An 18,495-nucleotide genomic window follows, 5' to 3' on the forward strand; every position below is an offset into this window, starting at 1 on the left:
CCCTTTTCTCCAATGCTGTTTTTTCTGGCCTTGTACCTGCTCCCCTAGTTTCTGAGGGTACTCTCGCCCACAGCTCTCCAAACAGCCACGAGGTGCTGGAGATCAGGTGTGGGTTTGGGCCCGGCTCCCCACTGGCAGAGAGGGAGAGGGTGCTGAGGGCCATGCTCACCAGTGTCCTTAGGGGTGCAGGCTACTTGCCCTGCTCCCACCCAGCCCCTACCCCGGGGAGCCAGGCCCTGTGTAGGGAGACAGACAGACCCCTGGCAGCCCTTGGTGGCACCCAGAGTTGCCACTGCTGCTTCTGTGGCTATTGTCAGTCTTTCACCCCTCCAGCAGGGCAGCTTTTGGAGCTGCCTGGGTGCCCTTGTGAGGGCATTGCCTGTGTGGTCCAGGCTAGGTGGGTGCTAACAGGTTCTTGTTGGCTCCTAGGCCAGGTGTGCCACCCCTCCCGGACATCCCGTGTCCTCACCTCCGGTTCCCATCAGGATAAGATTCCAGGTGCCCAGCCCGACCGGGCAGTGTTGGCTTTGTCCCCACCTTCCCCCAAGCCACTGTGATCGGCATTTCTATGGCCTCTGTGTTTTCCAAGCCAGGGTGAACCTGTCCCTCTCTGGGCCCTTTGAGCTCTGTGCTGGGTACCAGAGCCCCGTGTGGAGAAGGCAGAACCCCTCGCTCAGGTTTGGATGCTGGCTGCAAAATGAGAGCTTTGCAGTCTGGGTAGGCCCCCAGGTTCCATCAACTCTGCCTTCCCAAAAAAGTTCACTGCCATTGAGTCCATTCTGCCTTCTAGTGGCGTAGTGGGTTATGTGTTGCGCTGCTAACCCCAGGTGAGTGGTTTGAAGCCGGCAGACTCTCCATAGGAGAAAGATGAGGCTTTCTGCTCTTGCAGTTAGAGCCCTGGAAACCCACAGGGAAGTTCCACCCTGTCCTCTGCCTGGAGGGTACTGTCCTCTCCCCCAGTGCCCGAGCCCGGTCCTGGGGTGTGTGGTTCTCCTGCAGCTGAGGTGGGGAGGGGTGGGCTCGGCAGGAGTGTTTCCAGTCTTGGCATTAACCAGGAGGCTCACGGTTTTGTCTCCCTCCACAGCCTGGACGTGTCTCCTCAGGTAGAACCTGGCCCGGCCGCTCTTCCTCACCACCTCCCCCACCCCCCCTGTGCTCCGGCCCCTGCTGCTCCTGCTCCCATGCTAAGCACTAACCTTTCTGCAGCCGCCTCCCCTGCCGCTGCCACTGCTGCTGCCGCCACCGCCACCCCTGAAGCCGGCCGGCCTGGAGCCACGGGGTTCACCAACCCGTTCCTCTCCTCCCTGCAGAACAGCCCCTTCTTCAATGAGCTCGTAGCCCTCCGAATACTAAACTGCCCTTCACCTGCCCCCTCTCTCCCCAGTGCCTCCAGGGCCAGCCCCACGCCCCTGGCCTCCCCTGGGGAAACCCTGCCTGAGGGGGACGACACCTTCAACGTCTTTGCTGCCGGCAGGCTGTGTGCAGAGGCCACGAGCGAGAGCCCGGGCCCTGCAGGAGTGGGGCTGGAGGCAGCTGGGCTGCAGGCGCCAGGCCCCGGGGCCGTGGCTGTGGCTGTGAAGGCACCTGAGCCCCAGGGAGCCCCTGAAGGAGAAGGAAGAGATGGGAGCCATGTGTGGCTGGAGCCCATGATGCCTGTGGACCTGGGACTGGACCGTCTGAGCACAAGTGGGGTCCCGCCTGCACCCCTCGGCCTGGAAGGGGCCGGCCTGCCCTCTGCATCGTCCTCGGCTCAGTCGGAGCCAGGCAGGGAGCTCCCACCCCCAGGAGGGGGTGCAGGGCAGAGCCCGGCAGACAGTGCCACATCCCTGTTCAGCTCCCCAGAAGTGATCAGCTTGTGGGAGCGGCTGCCGGGCCCGGAAGACGCCCCAGAGGGCCAGGGGGACAGAGAGGCCTCCGGAAGTGAGAGCCAGCTTTTCCAGGAGCTCAACTCAGCCAGTGATGCCTGGCCTTGGGACGTGGTCACCGTTTCTCCCGGCCCCGAGCCATCCTCGCCAGTCCTGCCCGGAGAGCTGGGTGCGCCGTCTCCCTGCCAGGTGCAGCCAGAGTCACCAGAACCCGGGAGTCCACTGGGCCACCAGCCAGCCGTGGAGAGGGTGTCAGAGGAGGGGCTGCCGCCTCCCAAGCCCCCACGTCTCTTCAGACCGGGACATCCCTGGGAGGAAGAGGAGGAGGAGGAAGAGAAGGCTACGGGAAGGCTATATAACCAGGGGCCAGAGGCAAGGGAAGATACCTTCCTGAGCACGCTGGCTCCTGTGCCCCCAGAGGTCACGGAGGAGGGAGAGAAGCCCGAGTCTGAGTCTGACAGCCACTCTTCTGAGACTGTGCTGGGCGAGCCAGGCCGGGAGGATGCCAGCCCCCCTGTGCCAGGGTCCTGCCTGTCTCTGCCCACCAGTTGTCCGGAGGGCCCTGTGCACCCACCCTGCTCAGATGGCTTGGCTCTTCAGAGTCCACAGATTCTGCAGGCTCCAGAGAGAGAAGCCCCCGGGGCTCCTGTGGCCCAAAGCCAGGGACCAGCCGGAGAGGAGCTTAGACTTCTGTCAGTCAGCCCCCATCAGACTGACGTGTGGGCTTCGGAGGAGGGTGCTCTGAGCCCCTTCTTGTCTCAGGAGAGCCGAGATCCCCCCAGCTTCCCATCCTCATCTCCTCCAGGGTCCCAGGAGTCTTCCATCCACTCTGGTCCAGAAGAACTGCCCACCCCGCCGGAGCCTACCTTCCCACCACCCCCTCTCCCACCCTGGGCCAGCCACCTCCACGGGGCATTCAGCCCGCCGTGTGCCTCCCCGTCAGGAGCCTGGCCCCTGGCCTCTTCCTCTCTGGCCCTGGGAGGGCCACCCTCGCCCCGAGGACCCTTTGAGCCCTCCCCTTCTGAGGGCTCACCCACCCCCCTCAGGGAGGACCATGCTGCAGCCACCCCAGCCTCCCCGCTTGTGCTTCTGCCCTTGGAGACACGCCTAGTTGAGGAGCCACAGCCCAGTGCCAGGTGAGCGCCCTCTCCCAAGCACCCCACCCCCCTCCGGAAGAAGGGGTTGGAGCAGGGCCACAGTTTGCCAGGGGCTAGGGTGTTGGCAGGCAGGCAGTGTCCTTCCCCAGGGCAGGTGAGGGGTAGACCTGGGAGGTAGGATGGTGGGGGCTTTGATGAAAGGGGCTCTCTGTGATTTCAGCCTAGGGCTTGTGGGTGGCCTGAGGAGCTGCAGGAGATGGAGGATGGAGCTGGGGGAGAGCGGAGGGGGCCTTTCCAGAGCCCGCTGCTTAGATGCTCACGTGTCAGGGGAGCTGGCCACCTGTGAGCTGCTGGGAGGGGGCTTACCTGTTCCAGAGCCTGCTTCTCTTCCGGGGTCAGGGCAGAGGGGCTGGCAGGAAGCACAGGCCCTGGCTCTTTCCAGTTCCCTGTCCAGACGGGAGTGGGAAGCAGGCCGTGAAAAGCAGAGGGCACTTAAATGAGGGAGGAAGTTGGGAACACCTTGGGGGGTGGGCAACAAAAGAAAACTGAAATACTTTCTGTGCATGTGACACTCCTCCCCCTTCTCCCCTCCCCTCCCCCAAGGAAAGGACTAGGGCATCCGATGCTTTGTCAGTGTACATTCTGGGCCTTCTTGGGGCAGTGGGTGGTGTCCTGATGCTACCGGGGAGTGTGCAGTGGATAGTGGCTGCCTGGTGACTGGACGCTGTGGCACTGGTCTGACTGGCAAAGAAGCCGGAGGCTGTGAGGTCTTAGCAGTTGGCTGCTCAGAGGGGACCAGAGTTGAGGTCTGGAGACACAGGTCACGGAGTGGTAGTGGTGTGTGACTTGGTTAGGAGTAGGAAAGTCCAGAGGGCCTGTCAGGAAGGCCAGAGAACTGGGAAGGCCTTGGGCTCCAGGCCAGCCGGCCCCTCAGAAGCACCTCCGAGGCCCCTGCCAGCCCGCCAGCCCAGGCTCACACACCAGTGAGCATGCCCCGGGCAGAGCCCAGAGCAGAGATGAGGGACACTCTTCCCACAGACTTGGCTAGAGAGAGTGGGGCTTGGGGGAGCTCTGACTCTGACGCTGCTGTACCCCAGCTGCACTCTTACCCTCCTCCCAGCTGGCTTCTGGCGCTCTGTGTGCGCTCGGTGTGATCCCGACACCAAGTGAAGCCCAGTTTCTCAGACAGGGACCCTCAGCTGCAGGAGGACGACAGACCCGAGTCCAGGTCTCTGGCTCCTTGCTCAGGGCAGTTTGCTGCCACACTGGGAATCCCCTCCCCCCCCCCCCCCCCCCCGCCCTGCCCCGCTCCCTGCCAGGAATCCTTAATGGAGAGGGCGTGGGGAAGAAAGGACACAGAAGGCCCCCAGGCTGGGCTCTCTGCCACAGCTCTGTCCTGATTACAGAGCTGGCTTCTTTGCAGGGTCTCTGGTCATACCATTTTGTTTCTTGCCCCTGAACAGTCCAGCCCCTCTTAGGGGGCAGGATTACTGCCATAGGTGCAGGATTCTAGAGGTAGGTCAGCCTGGGGGGATCTGGGGGGCTTCCTGGAGGAGGTGTCCTTGCATGGACTTAGGACATGAGTTCTGAGCCCGCAGGCCGAGAGCAGGAGGCAGGAGGCAGAGTGAGCCTGTGTGCTCGTGGCTTGGGGAGAATGAGCCTGGGGAGGGACGGCAGGCATAGGCTGGCTTGTGCTGAGGTTTGTGCCCCCTTCTCTTTGAGGGGCCCCTTCTCTTGTAGGGGCCACTAAAGGGCTTGGACTTGCTGGAGGGGCCGTGGTTATTAGCCAGTAGCACAATGGGGGTGGTTGGAGGTGGACGAGCCCCCGGTTGGGAGAGGGTTTAGCTGCTGAAGCTGGGAGGGAGGGCAGGGAAGGTGGCCAGGGTGACCCTGAGTAGACCTGAGGCTGTAAGGAGGACCCAGGTTTCTGGTGTGGGTGCTCACCCTCTCCATTAAGGATGGGGTGGGGTGGAAAACTGGTTCTAGGACTGCCTGGGGTGGGGTGGGCTATGTGTGTGCCCGACCCAGTGTGGCATGAACGCGCCCCAGGGAAGGGAACAGGAGTCCTAGGCCCTGCTCTGGGTGCCCTCGCGGAAGCTGCTGGCGAGGCAGGGAGCGCTGGAGGAGGGGCAGCTGGGAGGACAGGGTGCTGTCCCGAGGTGGTCCCCGAGTGGAGAGAGCTGGTCCATGATCTCATCTGCAGGGGCCAGGTCTGGGGAGGGGGGAGCACACCAAGGAGGTGGAAAGAGCAGATCAGCAACTGAGCCTGAGGAGAGGCCACAAGAGGTCAGAACCCCAGAGTGAGGTCATGAGCGGAGAAGGGAGCAAGGAGCAGGAGCGAGTGGAACTCTGGCTGGGACGGCTCTCTGGGGCTGCCGGGGCTGGCATCCTAGTCTGGTGGCCTGAGTGAGGGTCAATGACAGGCGAGGCCTTAGACAGAATGTCCTCTGCATCCTCTGGGAAGCTGGCAGGAGAAGGGTATTGACGGAGGGGATGTGGGGGTGACAACTGAGTGGACACTTGGTGCTTCCTTGTGATGGGAAGCGACCCGCCCTCTGTTTGTTGCTCATGGTTTTAGCACTGAAAGCCCCGCCTCCTGGGAAGCACCCCATTCCTGTGGGGTAGCTGGTCACCACCCCTGAAAGAAGGTTACAGTGGGGATGGGGAAGGAGGGAAGCTGGAGGCAGGAGGCATGTGCGGGAAGACTGGCTGTGGGGGTGCAGGGGGCCCCTGCTTTCTCTGGGGAGGGGCAGTGTGGAAGGTGGCTCAGCCGCTGTCCTGGTGGGCTGGACTGGGCAGGAGGTGCCTCACCGCTGGCCCCACAGAGAAGCTTGCCTTTTCCTTCTGCCGCTCGACCCATCTCCTGTCTGTCTTTACAGTCCCCACCCTGTGAAGCCCCTCAGCGCTGCCTCCGTGGATGGCAGCCCCGACAGGAAGCCATCCCGCTCCAGTCTGAGCACAGCCCTGAGCAGTGGCCTGGAGAAGCTAAAAACAGTCACCGGCAGTGTTTCGCCCGTGACTCCTGCCTCCCAGGCTGCGGAGGCCAAGAGGCTGAAGGTGAAGCTTAGCAGGGCTCTTGGGGACACCCAGCAAGCAGGGCTCTCGGGGCACCCAGCGAGCACCTGGGCGGGCGGGTGGGGGGAACACGAGGGCGGGGGCAGGGAGGTTTGAGGAAACGAAGAGCCAGGGGTTGCTGGAGGTGTGGCTGCCCTTCTGACTCTCTCCCCATGTGGCCTCAGGACTCAGGTGCCCTGGACCAGTCTGCCAAGTACTACCACCTGACCCACGATGAGCTGATTGGCCTGCTCCTGCAGCGGGAGCGGGAGCTGACGCAGCGGGAGGAGCACGTGCAGGAGCTGGAGAGCTACATTGACCGGCTGCTGGTGCGCATCATGGAGTCCTCGCCCACCCTGCTGCAGATTCCCCCTGCACCCCCCGAGTAGTCCTGCCTCCCACTCTCACTCTGACCTGGGGCAGGGTGCGGCACCCTCCTCACTCCCTGCTCCCTTCTCCCTCCTGCTTCTACCAGAGCTGCTGACCTGACGGGGTGCCCTTTGGACGTCTGTTGTGGGGCGCAGGGCTCCGTGTACAACTTGTGGGTCTCTGGGAGCCCTGGGTCATGCCATGTAGCTTTGGGCGGGCCCAGGGAGTGGCGCCCTCAAGATAAGCCAGCGGTGAGCTGCAGTGCAGCATGGCAGCCTGGGGCCAGGCTGGTTGCTGACACGTAACTTTATACCTCTCAAAGATGCTCAGCCACTCCTTCCCCCTGCCCAATGCCCATCCTTTTCACCCCCTGCCCCCGCCCAGCTTCTAAGGGGGCTCTCAGTATTGCCAGGCTTGGACAGGCACCAAGCTGCTGTCTGTCTAGTGCGAACAAGAGGCCTGTGTGGGCAGGTCTGGTCTCTGCCACGTCCTGAGTCTGTGTCTGTCGCTAGGCGAGTGAGGAGCGGAGCTGTGTGATGGCGTGCACTCCGGGCTGTTCCCTGCATCCCCTCTTCTGACCTCTCATCCAGTGTCACCTGGAAATGTGAGGAGAGGGGCTGGTGGGACACCCACCACACTCCGAGGTGTGGGCCCCTCCAGGGCTCAGGGTTCTGGGGTTAGGCCTCTACCCCTGTTCGCTCTGCCCAACCAGATGCCAAGACTCTGTGCTCTGCTGCAAGCTCTGAACTTTTGGAAACCATTGACAATGTGCCTTTTGTGGAGGGGTTAGGAGCCCCTCCCCTTCTTGGCATCTCCTCCCTTCCAGTTGAGCACCTCTTGGACTCGGATCTGCCCTGGCTCAGGTGGACGGGCAGTATCATGAGAGTTCCCACCCTGCTCCCCATACCCTTAGGATTAATCCCATTTAAGGGTCTGGCCAACCTGCTGCTGCTGCCCCCTCCATCACCACCACCCCCCACCCCGCCCCCGGCTGCCTTCAAGCCCAATTAGCGAGGCCTGGGATCAAAGTGGGAGGTCCCATTCTGCCTGTGGGAGACAGCTATTTGAGGGAAAACAATTTTGGCCTGCCCATCCATTCTCTGAGCTGCTGGCCAAGCGCCCCTTCTGCCCCTTGGTCTTGCCTGCAGTGCCCTGTGAAATAAAGTGTTAGTCCTTTGACCTAGCAGCCAGTTTGCTTGCAGAAAGCATGACAGGCTTCCCCAGGGCACCTGCAGGCTTGGGCATTCTGTCCTAGTGTGTGATGGTCAGGCTGGGGTGTGAGACAAGGATGTGCTGAAGGGAGGTGCCTCCCAGGGAGGAAGCAAGAGCAGAGCTGGGGGGATGGGGAGACACTGTCAGAGTCTTGGAGGAGATGTGCTCTGGGTGTGTCTATCTTCTGCAGCCTGACATAAGGGGACAGTCCCTACAGACCACTCATCCAAGCTGAGAGAGGAATGACTGGTGGTGCCCGGGACTGCCATCTCTTTGGGGGGTGGGGGAGGAGCCATTGGGGGTTGGAAAAGTATTTTGGGGGTGGGGTTTACTCCCCTGCTTGATGTCCCCTAGGCCCCCGACTCTGATTTCCCAGGTACTTTTGACTGTGGGCCTCCCACCTGCCCAGGGCAGAGATGTCTGTGGGGAAACATTGAGTTGTAGCCCAGGGTTCTTGTTCAGTGTCTGTGCTTGTGGACCCCCATCTGAGAAGAGCTGTAGATGGAGTGGGTGGGGAGCAGTGGGCACCCATCTGCTTTGCTGTTTGTCTTCCTGGTTGTAACCCCTGTCCATAAAGAGCTTGTTCTTCAATGTTTCGAGCACTTTATGAAGAATAAAAAAGTTCACATACGGTAGGTGGCTCTGTTGTGTTCCTGTTTAGGAGTGAGGGAGGTGTCCTGGTGGGAGGAGCACACTTAGATCAAGGTGCACAGGCTCTTGACTGCCACCACCCTGCCCTAACAGCAGGGCAGCGTAGCCCAGGGCACCAGATTCAACTTTTTCTCACTCATAACACCGACATCCATTGGTCACTTATTTATAAATACATTTATTTGGCACCGAGGCACATACCAAAACTCACTGCCATCGATTCCCACTTAGAGCGACCCTCTAGGACAGGGGAGAAGTGCCCCTGTGGGCTTCTACCATGGTAACTCTTGATGAGAATAGAAAGCCTCATCTTTTGCCCAGTGGGAAAGTACAGAGGGTGAACGATTTGATTCCTCTCCCCAAAGGAAGAGAAAAATTCATGGTACAAATGCTTCTTCGTGGCTAGCTAGAAGTCTGTTTCTGTGGCTCAGCCACTGGTGGGCAAGGAGCTCTCACCACGACCAGATTGTGCAGTGCCCAGAAAGACACGGGTAGGCATGAGCCACTGAGACCGAGGTGACCCTACGTGGAGTTCACGAAGAATGAGACCAACTACTTTTTTTTCCTTCTTTTTTTACACTTTTACCTTTATTTATTTTATTTTATTTATTTTATTTTTTAAACAATTTATTAGGGGCTCATACAACTCTTATCACAGTCCATACATATACATACATCAATTGTATAAAGCACATCTGTACATTCTTTGCCCTAATCATTTTCTTTTTTATTTTCTCCTCTTTTCTTTTTTTACATTTTATTAGGAACTCATACAACTCTTATCACAATCCATACATATACATACATCAATTGTATAAAGCACATTCATACATTCCCTGCCTCAATCATTCTCAAAGCATTTGCTCTCCACTTAAGCCCTTTGCATCAGGTCCTCTTTTTTTTCCCCTTCCTCCCTGCTCCCCCCTCCCTCATGTGCCCTTGGTAATTTATACATCGTTATTTGGTCATATCTTGCCCTATCTGGAGTCTCCCTTCCACCCCTTCTCTGCCGTCCCTCTCCGAGACCAACTACTTCTATTGCTCTCTTTGATGAAGAAGCTGTCTTCCTCCAGTTTGGCCTACTGCCCAGATGATTCTACTAGGAATGTTCTGCCCAGGTCTGCACAGAGGGGTTTGCATTATTGGGGCTGGTACCTTGCTCTGTGAGGCTGCACGCCTTGTTACCGACAGACCTGTATGAAAAGCTTGATAAACGTTACTGAGCATCCCCACTTCTCTCCCTGTCTAAGACCCTCCCCCAACCCGAGCTCCTCGTTTAACTCATGACCTACCGCCTCTCTCGCCTGTGAGTCCTAAGGACTTGGCAGTGAATCCTGCCCTGGTGGATAGTAGCGTGGAAATTAATGAGACCTGACCTATCATGGAGTCGATTGTGATTCATAACCACCTTCTAAGGCAGAGTAGAACGGATTCACAACCTTCCCACGGCTGTAAACCTTTGTCCAAGCGGACAGTTTTCTCTTTCTCCAGTGGAGCAGCCAATGAGTTTGAAGAGCCTATCTTGCGGTTAGTTGACCACCACTCAACCCCCTGCGTCAACGGGACTCCGATAAGGAAAATATCTGCAAAGCCATAAATACAAATGCAAGGGCTGCCAAAGAAGCACTAGGTGCCGTAGGAATATGTAACGGATTCTGTGGGAAATAGGGCAGTGATGCAGGAAAACGCACCGCTGAGGCTGAAGGCAGAGCAAGCGCCAGGGTAAGATGCAAAGAGCCGGCCCACATGGGTCACAGCGCTTCAGTTAAAAAAGAAGTTAGCCTCCTGGGCAGAGTACACAGGATGTTCAAGGGCCTGGGGCGGCGAGCACCTCCCAGCATGTTCCAGGAACCCCCCCCCCCTCCGGGCGCGTGGCGACGGGTGAAACTGCATGAAGCCACCGCAGTGCCAACTCCTTGCCCAAAGCCCTTCCCAGATTAACCTTAGTCCGCCTGGAGTCCTTGTCCGTCAGGGCCCCTATCGGGTCCGTTGGGATCGGGCCCTTCTCCTGAGCTGCAGCTTCAGGAGCACGTCCACGGCAGCCCCTCCAAGGTGTCTGCGCCGGTCCAGGCTCCGAGGAGGCGCGCACACCCGCGCCGGAGCGCAGCTCGGCGATGCAGAAGCAACTCTCCGCCGGCCGCGGTTGTCAGGTTCCGCGACTAGAAAAACCACACTCCCCACAAGCCTTTGCGCCTCCGGCTCGCTGCGGTTGCTTATGGCCAATCGGGAGCGGCAGCTGTGGCGGGGGCCGAGGAGGGACATTTTAAAAGGGCCGGAGATTGCGGGCGTCATTGGCCATGGCGGATACCGCGACTACAGCATCGGCGGCGGCAGCCAGTGCCGCGAACGCCTCGACCGATGCACCCCCTTTCCAGTTGGGCAAGCCCCGCTTCCAGCAGGTGAGGACCAGGCTGTGGGCTGGCGGTCGGCGGGTGGCAGGGTGAGGGCTAGCAAACTCCCCTCAAAGTCCCCGTTAGCCTTAGGGTCTCCGACCCGCGGCCACCCGAGCCTGCAGCTACTGCCCAGGGGATCGCAGCCACCGCCGCCCCTTTCTTATTGGTCAGCGGTGTGGCGAGCCCTCCCACCCCGGCTCTCGATTGGCGGCTGACGCTGTCACTCCCCGGCTGCCCTCACCCTCCAGCCATTCCCGCCCGAGGCGCCCTGTGATTGGCCGCCGCAGCCGGGCCGAGATCCGGGGCGCCCGGGTCCGAGCCGCTCCGGTCGGCTCGCGGCGGCTGTGCGTCCGCTCTCCTGCGGACCAGAAGTTCGACTCCCGCTCCGGATGAGAAGTTGGCGTGGCGGAGATGCCGTGTAACTTTTCCCCGTCGCGGAGACTGGCATCCTTCCCGAGCGACTGGCGGAGCCGCGGGACAGCGTCTGCGCCGGCGGCCGCGCTCCCAGCCCCGGAGCCCGAGCCGGGTGCCCGAGGGACTGCGGTGCAGGCTCAGGCCCTCCGGGCGGGGACTCGCTGACACAGCCCCGCGGCTCCGGGGAGCGGGAGAGCGCGCGGAGGAAACGCTGTGTCATCTTCAGGGTTGGCACCCCGGGCGCTCCGCCAGCCCCTCCCGCGCTGCGTCCTAGGCAGGCTCGGGCTCCGGGGCACAGTGCTTGTACCCCTTCCCTCTGGGCTCGTCCCCCGGGGTACTGAGACCGGCAGGAGCTGCTGTCCCGCTGCAGCTCTCGGGGTGCAGTCTGCTTTGTCGAGAAAGGGGCTTTCGTGGAAGGGCCCAAAGGCGGATCTGAGTGTGGGGGGTGTTGGGGGAGGTCTTGCCTAGGGCAGGTGGCTGCGGAGGCCAGAGAAGTTTGCTGCAATAAAATAAATCGTGCAAAGGTTGGGCTGACGGGGGTGGGGTGTGGGGTGTGTGTGTGTGTGTGTGTGTGTGTGTGTGTGTGTAATAGGGAGGATGCTGGGGTTCACGCAAAGTGACTTCCTGAGCTCCAAGCTTCGCTGATAATTAAAGAGCTGCGCTCCGGAGCCTTCGGAGAAAACATCCCCACGGTTTGAAAATAGGTCACAAATTTCTTTTAAAAATCAAACATCTCAGCACGTAGATATTTGAGTCGAGCCTGGTGTCTTCTGGCCGCTTAAGGTTGACCGATCTTGCCTTTCCTTGTTTGGATCTTTCTCTGAGCGCCGGGTTGGGTGCAGAGTAGGTGCTGACTAAAGATGTATGTGGGTTTGGGCTCCCCTTCCAGCGTCCGCCAGCCACACGTGTGTGACTTTGGGAACATTCGGTCGCCCAGCAGCCATTGACAATATCCCCTAATAGCTTTAATTATTGAATCCTTTGCTGACATCTCTCTGGGGAAAAGAGAGAAAGACCATTTGAGACTATAATGGTACCTATTTTGGGCGCTGCTCTTGCGGGGGAATGGAGGCTTTATGGTGCCCTCATTTGGTTCTGGAGTTCGCCTTCTTCCGCATGGTGACCTGCCTAAATGCAGAGCCGATGATTCATCTGCTCAGGGACGCCTCCCGCAAACCTGCTCCTCCCACAGCGCCCCCTGGCCCTGCCAGCAGGCCAACCAGCCACCCAATTGCAGGAGTCAGGAACCCGGGAGTCACCTGGACCCACCCTCCCTCCCTCCCACACAGGCCGGTGATTTCTCCTCTCGGGTGTCAGCCCACCTCCACTCCCCAGTCATAGATCACATCCCACCAGTTCCCTTACGGCTCCCGGTGGAAGCCTTCCAACAGATCTCCCACTTCCACAGAACCGCCCCCCCAATGTCTCCCTCTTCCCCAGGGCAGGGTCCCAACAGTGCTTGTGGAGTAGGTGAGTGGCCCCTCGCCCTCATTTAAATCCCCTTCCGTGGATTCCCTGCTTCTGAGATGGAGCTCAGCGTGACCTCTGAAGGTACCCTCCTGGGCCTGCCTGGGCGTGGGGGTGGCGGCTAACTTTCTTTCTGGAACCGCCTGTTCACGGCCTCATACCTTCTGCTGCTGCTCTCGGGCAGCCCCTTGAACCTGCCGTGCTCTTTCCCACCAGCGAACCGTTTGCGACCCCTTGGTAGCGCAGTGGGTAAAGCATTTGACTGGGAACCTAAAAGTCAGCTGTTCAAATCCACCAATCCACGGGAGAGAAATGGAGCAATGTGATTCTGCAAACACTGCAGCCTTAGAAATGCCTGGGGCGGTTGGACACTGTCCTGTAGGGTCACTGTGAGTCAGAATGGTCTCCATGGCAGTGAGTGGAACTCTGGTCTGATTTGGAACCATCTGCCTGGACCACCATTCCTTCCCCTTTCCCTGCCCTCAACTCTTGTCCCCATCCCTTCTGATCCCAGGTGTTTCCACAAATCGTCGCATCCTCTCGGAAGCCTCCCACCCCCAAGTTGAGTTCTTGACTATGCACCCCTACTGCAAAGCAGTAATCTCAGTGTGCCTGGGTTTCGGGCGACCATTTTACGACCACCTGCCTCCCGCTGTTGGCAGTCACCTCCCTGGAAGCAGGAGTACACCTGCCTTTGTTCCCCTGTGCCTGTCTAGGGCCCAGCACAGTGCCTGCCACTTAGGAGCTGCTTAAGATTTGTAGTATACATTGCACTACAGATACTTAAGTAGGTCTTCTGCTGATTAAAGAGGTTATGAATAGGGAGGTAGCCTATGATTCCTCTCTAAACTATTCCTTCGGGGTTGTGTTATTCCAGGTTGACAAAGAAGCAAATTCATAGACACTCGTGTGTAGGAGAGAGCTTTATATTAAAGAGGAATTGAAAACACCCCAGCCCAGTCCAGATCAAGTCCATAAGTCCTATATTAGGCCATATGTCCAATACCAGTCTATAAATTCCTCTTCAGACTCACTAAACACATGCAATGACACCGAATACAGGAAGATCATAGGCCAGTGGGTGGAAAGTCTTGTGGATCCAGTGGCGCTGTTAGCATCTCAGCACTGGTGTGGGTCTCCACATGGCTCCCCCAGCTCCAGGGCTCTGGCTCCATCAGCATAGCTCCATGTGGCTTGTCAACAGGAGTCTTTCGCAGGGAGAGAGTATGTCCCACCTCCTGAGAGGGAGACAGGAGTTCTTAAAATCCTCAGAAGAAGGCCATGCCCACACAGAGGCCACATTGGCTCTGACCTGATTGATAGGCTAGACTCCACCCCTTTGCTCAAGTTGACAGATTTTGTAACTGCCACAGGGGTCTCGTAAGATTGCAACTAAGTGGGGGCAAGTTTGACAGTGTAAGATTCTTCATCCCTGCAAGACTCAGAGTGGGAGGGTCTCAAAGGTCCTGGTGCATCAAGACTCGAAAGTCTCCCATGGACGTAGGCCCGACCCACATCTCTCTGTGGGTCCTGTTTTCCGCGTTGGCTGTAGCAAGTGTCCCCTGAATGCTCCCAGTGCCCTGTGCTTCATCCTGGGACCGTTCCCAGAGTCCATGTCAAGGATACCACTTTTATTCCCCAGCGAGTACCATGAGATCTCCTCATCCTCTAAAGCAGCTGTTCTCAACCTGTAGGTTGAAACCCCTTTGGGAGTCGAATGACCCTTTCACAGGGTTCACCTGATTCATAACAGTAGCAAAATGACAGTGATGAAGTAGCAACAAAAATAATTTTATGGTTGGGGGTCACCACAACATGCAGAAAGGTATGAAAGGGTTGCCACATTAGGAAGGTTAAGACCCACTGCTCTAAGGTCACCCAAGAACCCCCTCCTTTCATCTTTTGGGGGTTCTCTCCCCTGTGCATGTGCAGTTGGTGGGATAGCAGGGAGGAAGGGTGCTAAGTAGGCTGTGTTAGTCTGGCTACTTCAGAGAAACAAATCCACAGAAACTCATATATAAGAGAGAGTTTTATGTAAAGGGTAAGTGCACACCAAGAAAACATCCCAACCCAGTGCTGCCCAAGCCCACAAGTCCAACATTAACTCATATGTCCAACACCAATCCACAAAGTCCTCCTCTATCTCAAAAAACAGACACTATGATGCCGACTGCAGGAGGAAAGCCAAATCAGTGAGCGTGTGAACATCTCAGCACTGGCAGGGATCTCCACACGGCTGCTCCAGCACCCAGGGCTACATTGGGGTAGGTCCATGTGGCTTCTCCTTGGGGATATCTTGCAAGAAATCAGCCTTGCCAGCTGAAGTAGGGAACTGCTAAGGCAGCTGCATCCTGGTCCGACCATCACAAAGCAAGAGACCCGAGAACTAGAAAGGTGAGGCTCCCCAAGCCATGTATCTCCCCGCCCTTCAATTAACCCCACATGTGTTTATTGGCCAGGTTGGCACAATAAACTAACTATATCCGTAGGCCCAGAGGCTGGGGAAGGACACTTGCCTCCGTGAGTCCAAAGGTCTGTGACCATTTTTCTACCCCTAAGATGATGTTGACGACAGCTAGGCCGGTTCCACACTTTTAACGTCTTGTTTACTTTTCACAACAATCTCATGACGCTGGTGCAATTACCCCCATTTTATAAACGAGAAAAGCGAGGGCTACAAACAGATTAAGTTACTTCCCAGGCAATCTGGCCCCAGCGTGTAGCTTTATTTAATTATTGTCATTAATTTTTTCATACTTTATTTTGGTGCGTGTGTATACAGAGATACATCATTTCAACAAGGTCTACACATACAATTCAGTGACCTCAATTACATTCTTCAAGTTGTACAACCATTCCCAAGTTACCTCACCGTCATTTTCTGAGGCTCACTGTCCCCCCAGCCCCCCACCCCGAGCCACCCACGCCATGCATCCTATTCCACTAAGTGGGGGCAAGTGTGACAGTGTAAGATTCTTCATCCCTACACGTTGCCATTGTCACGTTACCTCCCAGAGAGAATTCTTGAAAAGAGCACAGAACTCAAACGCCGCTCTCCGAGGGGGCTTCGAAAAGTTTGTAGAAAAAAATCCATCACCTTTTAATTGCATTTTTCCATGAACTTTTTGAAGCCTCCTTGTACTTTACCAAGGTAAGCTATTTGGGGGTTCAAAGTCACTTTTTAAATTGTAGAAGTTTTTAAGCATAAAAGCGGAGGGACTCGTCAATGAACACCCATGTGCCTTTCACTCAATAATGAACATGTCACTCAAGAGTGACCAACCTAAGGCCAATCTTACTTCAACTCTACGATCCAGGTGACACTCCCCACCCAGGGAATGGCCTCGGGATGACGTCATTCCATCATGCCTACTCAATGTTGTTACGTTGTTACCGTGTCACCTTCTGCTCACTGCGTCCTGCTGTCACCTGGTCCTCCACCGTGCTCCTGATTATTGGTATGCTTGAGTCCGGTCCTCTACAAATTAGGGACCCTTTTTGGTTAGCATTTTTTTTTTTTAGAATTATTTTTTTTCTTTTTTCTTTTATTTATTTATTTATTTATTTATTTATTTTTTTAACAATTTATTGGGGCTAATACAATTCTTTTCACAGTTCATACATATACATACATCAATTGTATAAAGCACATCTGTACAGTCTTTGCCCTAATCATTTTTTTCTCTTTTCTTCTTTTACATTTTATTAGGGACTCCAACAACTCTTACCACAATCCATACATATACATACATCAATTGTATAAAGCACATCCATACATTCCCTGCCCCAATCATTCTCAAGGTATTTGCTCTCCACTTAAGCCCCTTGCATCAGGTCCTCTTTTTTTCCCCCCCTCCCTCCCCTTTCCCCCCTCCCTCATATGCCCTTGGTAATTTATACCTCGTTATTTTGTCATATCTTGCCCTATTCGGGGTCTCCCTTCCCCCCTTCTCTGCTGTCCCTCTCCCAGGGAAGAGGTCACATGTGGATCCTTGTAATCAGTTCCCCCTTTCCAACCCACTCACTCTCCACTCTCCCAGCATCGTCCCTCACGCCCTTGGTCCTGAAGGTATCATCCACCCTGGATTCCCTGTACCTCCAACCCTCATATGTACCAGTGTACAGCCTCTGTCCTATCCAGCCCTGCAAGGTAGAATTCGGATCATGGTAGTTGGGGGGAGGAAGCATCCAGGATCTGGGGGAAAGCTGTGTTCTTCATCGATACTACCTCACACCCTAATTAACCCATCTCCTCTCCTAAGCCCCTCTATGAGGGGATCTCCATTGGCCGACACTTGGGCCTTGGGTCTCCACTCTGCACTTCCCCCTTCGTTTAATATAATATATATATACCCATACATATATACATATATACACATACATACACACACTTATATCTTTTTTTTTTTTTTTTGCATGATGCCTTATATCTGGTCCCTTGGGCACATCGTGATCGCACTGGCCAGTGTGCTTCTTCCATGTGGGCTTATTTGTTTCTGAGCGAGATGGCCGCTTGTTCACCTTCAAGCCTTTAAGACCCCAGACACTATCTCTTTTGATAGCCGGGCACCATCAGCTTTCTTCACCACATTTGCTTGTGCACCCATTTGTCTTCAGCGATCCTATCATGGAGGTGTGCAGTCAATGATATGATTTTTTGTTCTTTGATGCCTGGTAACTGATCCCTTTGGGACCACTCGATCACACAGGCTGGTGTGTTCTTCCATGTGGACTTTGTTGCTTCTGAGCTAGATGGCCGCTTGTTTATCTTCAAGCCTTTAAGACCCCAGTCACTATCTCTTTTGATAGCCGGGCACCATCAGCTTTCTTCACCACATTTACTTGTTCACCCACTTTGGCTCCAGCCGTTGTGTCGGGAGAGTGAGCATCATAGAGTTCCAATTTAATAAAAGATGGTATTCATGCATTGAGGGAGTGTTTGAGTAGAGGCCCAAGGTCCTTCCGCCACCTTAATACTTGACCTATAAATATAGACACATAGATCTGTTTCCCCATCCTCCTATATATATTTGCATGTAAATGTCTTTGTCTAGACCTCCATGAATGCCCTTTGACTCCTAGCTCTTTCCTCCATCTCCCTTGACCTTCCTTCTGCCCTACTACCATGCTTCATCGCCACCTGGGCTAGAGTATACCTCTTCTCTAAGCAACCTTACCCTTGATCATTTCCCACCAGGCCTGCCACTCCCCCTTCTCTACCCTTTGGGGTCCCATGTTTTTCCCTTGTCCCTGGGTTTGTTAACACCACTTCCTTACCCCCCCTACCCCCCACCCCAAGTCCCCCCGGAACTGTCGGTCCCGTTGTTTTTCATCCAGATAGTTCATCCAGCCTGTCCTATTCAGACAGACCTGTGGAGTCACTAACATGCACGAAAACTAGACAGAGGAACACAAAGCAACAGTATACAACCAGACAACAAAACAACCAAAACAAACCACTGAAAAAGAACAGAACAAAACAGTTCACAAGAGAAAAGCTTGTAGTTAGTTCAGGGATCTTTGCTGGCCCTTAGGAGCGTTTTCCAGTCCAGTCTGTTGGGGCACCACGCCCTGGCCCCAAAGTCCACTTTCAGCATTCCCTGGGGACCTTGCCACTCCATTCCCTTGCTGTTCCGCTGCACTCCCCCAGTGATTTGCCTCGGTGTAGTGGGATCAGGTCAGGTGCAATTCCCACACTGTGTCTCCGGTGCAGTCCCCTGTATCGCCCTTAGTCACTGATTGGCATCATTTCTCATAGTAGGGCCAGCCATGTTGTTCTCTCTGTGGACTGGCTGCTCTACTCAGGAATATCATCATCACGGCCTGGTGGGCCAGGCTGTGCTCCACTCTCTCCTCCTGCCCCTTCATCTGCTCCCGTGTGCTCTGATCAAATATGTCCATCTCCCATAGCTGCAGGGTCAATGTCGTCCTTTGGAACAAGTTCTTTTCGGGGGAGGGGCAGGAATCCACTTA

General features: G+C 56.2%; 2 protein-coding genes across 6 annotated transcripts in view; both read left to right on the forward strand.

Annotated features, from left to right (window-relative positions):
• Nucleotides 1-8,232, forward strand: part of RAB11FIP5 (RAB11 family interacting protein 5) — a 46,309-nt gene extending 38,077 nt beyond the window's left edge. Inside the window, exons 4-6 of one of the 3 annotated variants that reach the window (XM_075556950.1) lie at nucleotides 1,085-3,001; nucleotides 5,842-6,019; nucleotides 6,202-8,232. In XM_075556950.1, the coding sequence (XP_075413065.1) occupies nucleotides 1,085-3,001; nucleotides 5,842-6,019; nucleotides 6,202-6,405 (2,299 nt within the window). In that variant the 3' untranslated portion in view covers nucleotides 6,406-8,232. The remainder of the gene's footprint in view (nucleotides 1-1,084; nucleotides 3,002-5,841; nucleotides 6,020-6,201) is intronic. The other 2 variants (XM_075556951.1, XM_075556952.1) reach the window with 2 other exon arrangements.
• A 2,278-nt stretch (nucleotides 8,233-10,510) lies between these two features.
• Nucleotides 10,511-18,495, forward strand: part of SFXN5 (sideroflexin 5) — a 130,436-nt gene continuing 122,451 nt past the window's right edge. For all 3 annotated transcript variants that reach the window (XM_075556954.1, XM_075556956.1, XM_075556955.1), the window contains exon 1: nucleotides 10,511-10,647. In XM_075556954.1, coding sequence (XP_075413069.1) covers nucleotides 10,546-10,647 — 102 coding nt within the window. In that variant the 5' untranslated portion in view covers nucleotides 10,511-10,545. The remainder of the gene's footprint in view (nucleotides 10,648-18,495) is intronic.

This window comes from Tenrec ecaudatus, chromosome 8, assembly GCF_050624435.1.
Source record: "Tenrec ecaudatus isolate mTenEca1 chromosome 8, mTenEca1.hap1, whole genome shotgun sequence".
Classification (NCBI taxonomy): Eukaryota; Metazoa; Chordata; class Mammalia; order Afrosoricida; family Tenrecidae; genus Tenrec; species Tenrec ecaudatus.